This window comes from Martes martes (assembly GCF_963455335.1).
Source record: "Martes martes genome assembly, chromosome: 14".
Classification (NCBI taxonomy): Eukaryota; Metazoa; Chordata; class Mammalia; order Carnivora; family Mustelidae; genus Martes; species Martes martes.
The window spans coordinates 47,168,989-47,180,085 of NC_137902.1; the positions used below are offsets into that span (position 1 = coordinate 47,168,989).

At 52.7% G+C, this 11,097-nt stretch overlaps 1 protein-coding gene across 3 annotated transcripts in view; it reads right to left on the bottom strand.

Moving 5' to 3' along the window:
- SH2D4B (SH2 domain containing 4B) overlaps positions 1-5,746 on the bottom strand; it is a gene marked incomplete at both ends in the record, with an annotated part of 78,760 nt that extends 73,014 nt beyond the window's left edge. For all 3 annotated transcript variants that reach the window (XM_080823050.1, XM_080823049.1, XM_080823051.1), the window contains one exon: positions 5,563-5,746. In XM_080823050.1, the coding sequence (XP_080679176.1) occupies positions 5,563-5,746 (184 nt within the window). The remainder of the gene's footprint in view (positions 1-5,562) is intronic.
- Positions 5,747-11,097: the final 5,351 nt, after the last annotated feature.

Consider the following 11,097-nt stretch of genomic DNA (forward strand, 5'->3'; position numbering starts at 1 on the left):
CCTGCTCAGAAGGAAGTCTGCTTCTCCCTATTCCTTTTCCCCTCTCCCCGCTCATGCGTTCTCTCTCCTTCTTTCAAATAAATAAATAAAATATTTTTTTTAAAAAGATGCATGGGGGGTGCGCCTGGTTGGCTCAGTGGGTTAAAGCCTCTGCCTTCAGCTCAGGTCATCCAGCTCTCTGCTCAGCAGGGAGCCTGCTTCCTCCTCTCTCTCTGCTTGCCTCTCTGCCTACTTGTGATCTCTCTCTGTCAAATAAATAAATAAAATCTTAAAAAAAAAAAAAAGATGCATGGGGAAAAAAGTCTTATTGGTCAAGCTCACATCCAAGTCAAAATCCTAAAATAAGGAAGGAAACTGAAATGAGGTATAAGTCTGAGTGAAAAGGTGACAGAATCACCAGGACTTACATGTTGTTAGACGTCGTAGTTCAGCTTCTATAACCCATCCCCCAACACAAGTGTACTGTGACTTTGATACTTTCAATGCAGATTTTCAAGGTCTAGAGGAGGGGTCACGCTGCACAGCACACAGCCATTCACTCAACCCTTTACTACTCGTCCCTTCGGTCCAGCTCCTGTGACACAGCAGGTGTGTGCAAGTTGCACATCCACGCCCACACCCCTACACTCCCCCACCCCCGCATCCAGATATCCAGATCCTGGCACAGAAGCCAGCAATGCTCTCAGCCTCATGGCACCTTCAGGCTAATGGAAGAGACAGACCACAAACAAGCAAATAGATACATTAAAAAAAAAAAAAAAAAGGGCAGCAAATCCTTGGAGAGAGAAAGCAGACCAGCCCTGTTGTCAAGGGCCAAGGGAAGGGGGTGGGGGAGGGAGGATGGGGAGTGAGTGTTTAATGGGTAAAGGGTTTCTTTTCCAGGCTGAAAATGTTCTGGAACTAGATGGTGGTGGTGGTTGCACAACATTTTTTTTTAGTCCTTATTTATTTATTTGAGAGAAAGAGAGAGAGCACACAGGAGCCAGGGGAGGGGCAGAGGGAGAACAGAATCTCAGGCAAATTCCAGCTGGGTGCAAGCTGGAGGCGTGGCTGGGTCTCAGGACCCAGAGATCCTGACCCGATCGGACATCAAGAGTCAGACACTTTGGGGCACCTGGGTGGCTCAGTCGTTAAGTGTCTCTGCCTTCGGCTCAGGTCATGATCTCAGGGACCTGGGATCAAGCCACACATCTGGCTCCCTGCTGGTGTTCCCTCTCTTGCTGTGTCTCTTTCTGTCAAATAAATAAAATCTTACAAAAAAAAAAAAAATCAGACACTTTACGGACTGAGCCACCCAGGTGCCCCCTACACGACACTTTGAACGTACTGTCATTGAAATGAACACTTTAATGTACCTAAAATGGTAAATTTCATGTTGTGTGTATCTCACCACAATTTTGTTAAAAAGATACTTGTTGTTCCGGAAGGTTTAAAAGAAAGTCCTCTAGGGTGAGGTTAGAGAGAGATAGAGATGGGACCCATGGAGGGTGGGTGGTCAGGGAAGGACTCTGTCCCGTGAGGATTTGGGGAGAGCGCATTCCCCGCAGAGGGACACAAACCGGTGGAGTGTAGGCTGGAGAGGGGACACGGCCAGCTGGCCAACCGGAAGGGTCCTGTTTCCTCTGAATACAATGGAAGCCACTGAGGCAGCGAGATGAATGAGCTGATCAGTGTGTTACAAAGTTTCTTGGGCTGCTGTGTGAAGAGAGGGTTGCAGTGAGCGAGCGAGCCATCATGAAGCAAGGGGACGTGGCCGCACGAGGAACATGTGCCGGCAAGTACAGGGTTCTAGGCATGGAGGGAGGGAGGAGGACACGGAGCCTAGGAGGGCCCCTGGCCCAGTAGGCAAGGTTGCTATGGTTACTGACTGGCTCCCAGGAAACAGAGAGAAGGCAGATGTAGGGGATGGACGTGGAGGGGGCTGGAGCCTACGGGACTTAGAACTTAGAACACTCCCCAGGCTGGAGTAAGGGGCAGGCCAGCGAGCCAACACAGGAAGACGCAGGCCCAGAACTGGCCGTGCGGTTGAGAGGAGGCACCCTGTGAGTGTGCAGGTTTGGTTCACTGGCGTCAGCCACAAAGGAGGGTGGGGAAAGATGTCTGTTTCCCAGAGAAAGTACCTGCAGATGGGTACAGAGGTGGTCATGGAGGAATCACTTTAACACTGACAGAAACTGTGGGTCATGGCAGAACAGATGGGTCCGGGTGGGGAAGCTCCCTGGGTCTGGCGGCCATGGGAACATGTCTCCTGAGTCCTAGGTCCACACTCAAGAAACAGGGATGACTGAGCAAGCACAGAAGGGCCGAAGGTTGTGAGGTTCCAGAACTCCTGACGTGAGGCACGGGTTTTTGTGGAGAAAGGGCTCTTAACAGGGGAAGAGAGTGTGAAGGTCATGGTCATGTTGGAGGAGCTTGGCTTCGACCTAACAGGAACACAGTGTTAGAGCATGCCTTCCCAGAGCCTCAGCATAACAGCACTAATTCCTGTCAGACATCGAATCTTGTCAGACATGTGACAACACAGCAAGCATGATGGTAGATGGGAAATCAAAGCTGAGGGTCTGTGTGTTCCACGGCAGGGTAGAACATCAGAAGATTCTCACCAAAGTATAAGGTGCAAACAAGAAAAGACATGCCCGCATGATCAGGGGAGTGATGTGTGCCCAGCCATGACTGTCATCTTTACCCCAGCCCATTTCTGCGTGGACCCCAAGGGTGTGTTCAAGGATCCACAAAGCCCCTGAGTTGCTGTAAACCAGAATGATCTGTATCACCAGTGTTTACTACTATCCTCTCCAGGAACGACTGGATAGCAGGAAAGTTCTCAAAGACAGGGCACACCTTGCCCTGCCCTGCCCTCTGGGGCCCCTGGGGCAGCAAGGTCAGGTCTGCTAGGAGCTGGGAAATGTCCTTAGAAAAGAGACAGTGGGAAGGAGGGTTTAGGGGACAAGAAAGGACTGGGGCAATGGGCAGGAGGAGGGAAAGTATCATTCCAGACTCACCAGGACTGAATAAGGTGTGCTCGGGGATCCCAAGGGGCAGGCACACACCTCGGCAAAGCACAGCAGATGCTTCCTCCCAGACATCCCGGGAGTGGGATGCGGGCGGCAAGGGCAAGGAAGAGGGAGGATCCAGCCAGTAGAGCATGTCCCCACTTACTCCTGCCCTGAGCCACCATGCAGCTGCTGTGTGCCAAGCCCCGCTCCCAACATTCCTGTCGGCTGTGTCCCACTGTCTCAACGGTCACAGCTCCGTCCAGTTCACCGAAGTCAGCACTTAGCAATGTTGCACAAGGGAAGGAATAAATGAAGGAATGAACAAGTGAATGCATGCACAGATCATTTGTGGAATCAAAGCCTGAGTTCAGAAGCAAATGCATGGAAAACCGTCAGTCACCAGACCCAAGGTCAAAGCCACGGGATGTGCTTCCCTTCTCCACTTCTTAGCATTCAGGTGACTTTAGGTGGATTGAGTCACTTTGTGGGCAACGGCTTCCCCATCGGGAACAGGGGCACAACACACGGTGCATTCGGACCCTGCAGCAAGAGCTCCGCCAAGCAAAAGCCCCCCAGGCTTCCCCACGGTCCACCCAGTTACTTTCATGGGCAGGACTGAAGCCAAGAGCCGAGATCTGGACAAAATCTTGACCTGGAATACACACATTTCTCAATGTGTTTCCTCCTCTTTTCCATTCTTTATAAATCAGAAAATTAATTACCCGGAAAAGAGTCTTCTGCACCAGAAACCCAAATGAGTTTAATGTATAATTTACACATGAAAATGTAGACGTCAGTGTGTGACAAATTGCCATAAAAATGTTTTTGCAGTTAAATTTTTGGGCATCTGTCTTCCTCCCAGAAGAGCTGCCATACGGACGGCGTGAGGCCCCAGGGCCGAGGCCAGGAGGGGCTGGAGAGGCAGCTGGTCATTTCCACCAGCTAGGGAAGCAGCCGCCAGCACGGCCCAGCCGGGAAGGCCCCAGCCTGGGAACTGGCGATGGACAGCCAAGTTGGAGCCCTCCCGCTTGGGGTCCTATTGTAGGTCTCATTCAAAACAGAGATTTAAATGTCTGCCAGCTCTGTGCTAGACCAAAGGATGGAAGACAGGAAGACAGGATGGTCTCAGGCTCCAGTGGCTTTGAGACTGCTGGGAAAGCCAGGCAAACAGATGATAAATGATAGTGGAGGGGGAGGCCGGGGGGGGGCTGCCTGCCAAGCACCTGCAGAGAAGCAAGTTCTTCCCTGCACCAGGGGCATCCCCCCAGAGACTCCAGGGGCCAGGGACTAGTCCTGGGGAATTTGTCAGGAGGAGGAGGCAGGGGGATATTCCCAATAGGAAGAACCATTCGTGCTAAGGGAGAGGCTAGGTCCAGCCAGCATGTCCCGATGGGTGTGAGTGTGGTCTGTGGCACATGGCCAAGATGGTCCAGTGGGGAGCCTGGAGTGGAGAAAGGAGCTAGGTCACCAAGGAGACTGCATGCCCAGGCCAGATCTAGGACTTTGTCCTGGATTGAAAACTAAACAGATCAAGTCTACACTTCACTCTGTTCAATCATATGGAGGCCAAGAGGAGGGTCATTGCGGGGACTGAATGAGAGAGAAGACGAGTAGGCCATACATACTGTCAAGTGCAACAGCCACAAGAAGTACCATCCCTCGCAGGACCCGGACTCCTCCACCAGGTCCTGACTACGTCATCTTTATCCCAAGTGCACCAGCCCTCGGGCAGAGGACCGCATAAAAACCATCCGAAATGCAGGTCAGGCCTCCGCTTCTTCCCTGCACCTGCTACTGCCATTCGGGCCTGGTCATTCTCGGTGCAGGACATTCCCTGACACCCTCTCTCCAGATGCCCCGGGAGGCTCCAGGCACAGCCCCAAGCTTCCTCTCACCTGCAAATAGTGAAGAGAGGCCGGGTGCTTTGCACAGGCCCTAGCTGAGAACCACTGTGCTGGCATGCACAAGGGAAGGACAAGCATGCATGTCCTCATTGCACGCTGGTCCTCCATCCTAGAACCACTGGCGAAGGTCAAGAGTATGCCCTCTCCCTCACCAAGCGATCATCACTGGTGTCTGAGCCCGGTCGGAGATCTCAAGAGTGTCTTCCCAGAATTTGGGCCTCCCACAACAAGACCAAGCAAGTCCCCATTCCCCCATCCCATCAGGACTCCCCCTCTGCAGTCTTGGAGCCTCACAGACCTGGTTGAAACCTAGAGGCTGGCTAGTGGGGACAGAACCTCACGGAATAAGAATTTCGAGTCCCAAGCTCACATCACACTCATGCTTGGTGGCTCAGTCATTAAGTGTCTGCCTTCGGCTCAGGTCATGTCCCGGGGCCCTGGGATTGAGCCCTGAAAGCCCTGCATTGGGGTCCCTGCTTGGTGGGAAGCCTGCTTCTCCCTCTCCCACTCCCCCTGCTTGTGTTCCCTCTCTCACTGTGTCTCTGTCACATAAATAAATAAAATCTTTTAAAAAGAAGAAGAAGAAGAAAGCTTGGCAGAAATCAATTTTCCACCTCCTGGGAGGCCAGAGGTTGACCTCTTGGTGACTCCCAGCCACATACCTCGCTTGACTTTCGGGGGCCTGAGGCCCTCTGCCTGGGCCAGGGCCTCCCAAGCCTCACGCTCCCTCCAGCGCCTCAGTTGCTCCTCCCGCATTTTGTAGAAGAGAATGTGCTTCTGCACGTCACTGAGCTCGGCAAGGAGTTCGGGGTCGATGTACATGTCATGCAGGATCTGCTGCAGCATGATGTCTGGGGGGCGCGCCCACCAGAAGGGCAGCCAGCCAGGGAAGCCCTACCGGAGGGACACCCCGGGCTCCTCCTCACCCCCGGCTCCTCACTGCAGGGTCACTCGCGGTGTCTCTTGTCTGTGTAGCATCGTCACGCTGCCTCCGCTCCCAGCCAGGGACAGACGCATCTCCTCTGCCCGGGACAGCAACAGGGGCCAGGCAGCAGGAAGCAAAGAGGCAGCCAGGCCCCGGCGAGGGGTGGGGGGCAGGCATCAGGAGCAATCTAGTCCTTCTGTCGGGCCACCAGTTGCCACATCCTAGCAGCGCCTGTGTCTGGGCCTCCCCTGGGATTCAGGGACAATGGGGAGGGTCAAAGCTTCCAGCTCTGCAGGGCAGTGTGCAGACCCGGCCCTGCTTAGGCCGACAGGTGTCGAGTGATCTGTTAATGGAAGGTAACGACGACACCAGTCGTATCGATGACACTGGCCGGGCCAGCCAGGAACCGATCTCTCCTCCGCGGGTAAGAGGAGGAGGAGGCAGTTCTGCCCACACATTCCATGACTTCTGAGCCAACTTCAAACAGGCCAGAGGAGCCAGCCAGGAATCTCTAGGCTCCTCTCCCTCTACCTGCTGCCACCTTGCCAACATTCTTCTTTTCCAGGACATTTGGCATCCTGAGGTAATGCTTTTAAAACTCTGCCCTCTCCCTGTTAACGCCCAGAAAGGAAACAAAATAGAATCAGTAGAGACCAGGAAGGGGCTTTACCATGGATAGAGTTCAAGGACAGAAAGGCGATCGACTTCCTCTCTCCTTTCCTTATCCGGAGCTCCTAAAGCCAAGCATGTCCCAACACATTAACCCTCCAGGGCTCAGTGTTGATTGTTGCTGTGAATCTTTTGGTTGTTGATTGCAGGTGTCTGGAGATCACCAAACAGAATGATACAGGGTTTCTGTGCCCTGAATCGGAAGCAGCTGGGACAGAGTGGGATGTTGCTTTCAGATAGGTAGGACTGGGTCTAAGAGGTGCTCACAGCAACTCACAGCTGCCCCTGCATGCCGACAGGGCAACTGGGCTCCAGAAGGTAAGTAACCTGCCTATGGCTACCCAGTCCCTAAGCTGCCATCTTGGGACTCTACCCAACTTTCAAATTTGACCTCCACTGGCAACTGTGAATCTTTTGATGGGGTAAAGATGTAACCTGACCAGGAGAAAACAACCGAAGGGGGTCTGGCACTTTGGGCTGGTAGGATTGGTGATCTTCGTGTCCCTTCCCTCCCCGTGAGGGCCGAAGGTGGATCAGGCTTCTGAAGGTGACCCACCGAGGGTGTGACTGGGGCCTCTTCTCCTGCTGCTAGGTTAGCACAGGACAGAATAATGAAGCTATTGGGATGATGGTCAAAAATAAGTGTGGAGGCCAAGCTGCCGCTCCCCCAGGTCTAGCTGGCTTGCTGCAGTGTGACTGAGACCTTGCAGGCTCCAAGCAGAGGCTCAGGCCACCGGAGCAGTGACCCTGGACTCCCCACTCCACCCTCTCCTCTGTCCTCCCAGCTCAGACATTCTGGCGATCCCCCACCCCAACTTGTGTGCCAGGCCTTCTCTTGCCTTGGGCACAGCTCTCCACGCCCGAACTGTGGCTGGCTGGGAGAACGGAGTCCAGAGCAGAGACTAGGGCAACGGGGGCACGAAGGGAGCCCAGTGTCCTGCTGCCAGCCTCCTCCTTTCTTTGGGCGGGAAGGGGGATGGGAGAGACGCCTGCGGGAGAAAGGCCCGAGAATACGGACAGCAGGAACGGGCAGGCTGCAAGTGCGCCTCTGGCAGGGTGGTGCCGATGACACCCTTGCGGTGGCCACTCTGCCGGGAGAGGGTGGGTGGCGGCCGGAAGGAACGAGCCCCGATAGCGCCCCGTTTCGCGCCGCAGAGGGCACGGTGCTCCCGGGCAATTCCAGGTCGGTGGGCGGGAGGCCGAGTGCAGCCGGGGCGACACCGGGTCCGCTTTCCGGAAAGACGGGCTCCCCCGGCGAGGGTGGGAGCCCCTCTGCTCGCTGGGCGCCACCTCCGGCCCTCCAGGAGGCTGCTCGGCCCGGCCTAGGGCGTCCCCTGGCGGCGGGTGTAGGCACCTCGAGGAGCCCGGGAGCCCGCCTGCCAGGAGCCCAGGGGACCAGGCAAGAAGAGGTGGCGCTGGGATGGAAGGGGGGTCACCCCTCTCCCACCCCAAGCGCCGTGCGGTGGGGACACAGTGGCCCACAGTGGCCCTCAGTGGCTGAGACCCCAGGGGCAGAGGCCCCGCAGACGAAAGGGGTACCGGCGACAAAAAACAAGGCGAGGGGGCCCCTGGGTCTGCATGTGGTTGTCTGCCGCTTTTCAGCTGCCCTTGTTTTGTTTTCATTTGTCACTGGCCTTGTGATTTGTTTAATTCTGCATGCTAATGCAGCTGCTTCTGGGGCGGGAATACGTGCCCACCCCCCACCCCCCCGGAGGTTCTAGGACTGGAGACCACCGGATGTCCCCCTGTGGGCTGGGGGGGCTGCTCAATACCGAGCTCTACACCAGTCACAAAGGATGGGCAGAACTGTCTGCTTTGGCAAGGGAAGAAATCCACGGCAGATAAAAGGAAAAGATAAACGGAAAGGTGACCCACAGAACACTGTGCGCTGTGTAAGCCATTATTTGAAATTTGTCTGTGATTACTTTGGTATAGACAAAGGACAAACCCGGAACACACATGGCTTCTTCTTTCTTCTCGGAAGGGGAAGGAGACCACTATAGGCAACTCCGCGTCGTTTTATACAGTAAGATGTAGAATACATACGACTGAAGCATGCTGCGTCAGGTGTTGGCCAGAGAACCACATCATCTTGGCCTCGGGAAAGCCTCCGTTCGGCCACCGTGTCAGGATGGGCGACTTCCAAGAGCACACCTAGGATCTCCCCTGGTCTCAGTTTTGCAGTCCGAGGGCTCAGTGAAAGTCTAGAGTTGTTTCTGCCTTGTCACCAGTTAAGATGCACTGAAAGATTATGGCCATGAAAACCAATAGTGTCCCTAATGAGTACAACAACTACATAGAAAATATGTGAAAAAGGCCCCACTCACAGTAAGAACCAGATACGAAATATTGGGAATCTATTTGGCAAACCACGTGGGGGTCTGTATGAAGAAAAGTAAAACTCACACTGCGAGCCTGCCTGGGGTTTCAGGCAGCGTAGGAACACAGCACATTCACAATCAGAAAGATATAATGCCAGAAAATGTCTAATGCATCTGTGTTCGTTGGTGTCCAACATGGCTCCCCGTGATTCCCCACTTCATGTATCTGTGACACCCCCCACCCCTGGTGTGTCAGGGTTGCTTTGTGCCATCAATAGAAAATGCTAGGTGGTGACCTGTCACTTTTGCAGTTAGAACATAATAGGCATTCTGGGGGCGCCTGGGTGGCTCAGTCGTTAAGTGTCTGCCTTTGGGTCGGGTCATGATACCAGGGTTCTGGGATCGAGCCCCGCATCCGGCTCCCTGCTCGGTGGGAAGCCTGCTTCTCCCGCTCCCACTTCCTCTGCTTGTGTTCCCTCTCTTGCTGTGTCTCTCTCTGTCAAGTAAATAAATAAAATCTTTTTTAAAAAATACATTAATTAATTAATTAATTAATTAAAAGGCATTCTGCTTTCCCTTTGAGTTTCTCTTTCGCTCATGATTTTGGGAAAGCCATGTGAGCCCCACGTGGTAAGGAACTGACATCTCCTGCCAGCGAGGTGAACAGAGATCTGGTCAGGTGAGGCCACAGCCCTGGGTCAGCAGTTGCACTGTGACCTCCCTAGAATCATCCAGCTAAACCGTTCCTAGAGTCCTGACCCTCAGAAAGGGTATGAGCTATACATGTGTTGTTTTAAGCTATCAGACTTTCGGGGTAATTTGTTATGCAGCAATGTATAACTAATACAATATCAAATTAATGTATACGTTTAATATAATTTCAGGCCAAACCTGAAAATTAATTGGGAAGTGGGGGAGAAGCTTGATAAAACAATTCCCAAGCTCGACAAAAAAATGAATAGATGAGAACAGCCTAGAAAACCCTGAGGAATACTGAACTCTGTACTGCCCAGTTCAAACTTCATAAAGCAAACATTTCAGTTCCGACACAAGAAAAGCCCGATGAAAGTGAGAAACCCCAGACACAGATCCAGACATATACCTAATTATTTAGTACGTGGTTAAAATGGCAGTTACAATTAGGCGGGAAGGGATGAATGAATTTGTTCAATAAACAGACCAGAATAGTTAGCTGGATCCTTGTCTGTCAGCTGTGATCCTACCAGGATAGGCCGCAGTGGCCATGAACTCTGGGGTCTCTGTAGTATTAGGAGAGTGAACATCAAAGTAACTGATGGGTTCAATATATGAGGTTTAGATTAGTAAATCATGACAGGTCCATAGGATAAAATGCTCTACAGCCATTAGAGTTGCTGTTGAGAAGAATATTTGTTGACATAAAAGGGTGCTCATTATGTATTGCTAAGACAGAAAGCAAACTATTATGTGTAGAAAGGTCTCAGCTGTATGAATAAGGAAAAGAATATTTTTAACCCCTAGTGCCTTTGAAGGAGGCTAAGCAGGTCCAATTAAACGGAAAAGCCTGGGGCGCCTGGGTGGCTCAGTTGATTAAGCGTCTGTCTTCAGCTCGGGTCATGATCCCAGGGTCCTGGGATGGAGCCCCGCATCAGGCTCCCTGCTCAGTGAGGAGTCTGCTTCTCCCTCTCTTCCCCATTCCTGCTCTCTCTCTCAAACAAAAAAAATCTTTTTAAAAATAAATAAATAAATAAAAGGAAAGGCCTATAATCTGGAAACCTTGCTAGTTCTAGTTCTAGATATGCCCATTTGGGAGGCCACACTGGGGTGAACTGAGCAGCTTCGTGTAACCCAGGCTGGACATGAGGTTCCAGAGTGGCAGAGACAGCAGAGAAGGAGAGAGAAATGACAGGTGGCCGGCCATAAAACCCAAGGCTGAGGACCACCTCGTTTCAAATCTTCACCAAAATGATTTAATTCTCAAAAGGCTTGCTATGAGATTTCTTAGTTATGGGAAAAACAAAAACAACCCCCACCCAAAAAAAATCCTTAACCTTTATCCAATTCTGCCAGGACAGAGGAGGGACAAAACAGAGACCACTAAGGGGCCCAGGAGTTGGAGGCACATGGCAGCGTGGGTCCCTGGAATGAGCAGGAATCACAGGAAGGGCTTGGGGCTCTCCTCACCATGGAAATGGCAGGAGCTAAGTACCTCTGAAGGGCGAGGACACCCATGTCGACATACGTAAATAAAAAGACAACGGTACAGACACAATTGCACATTCATGGTAACAGCGGCAGAGCCC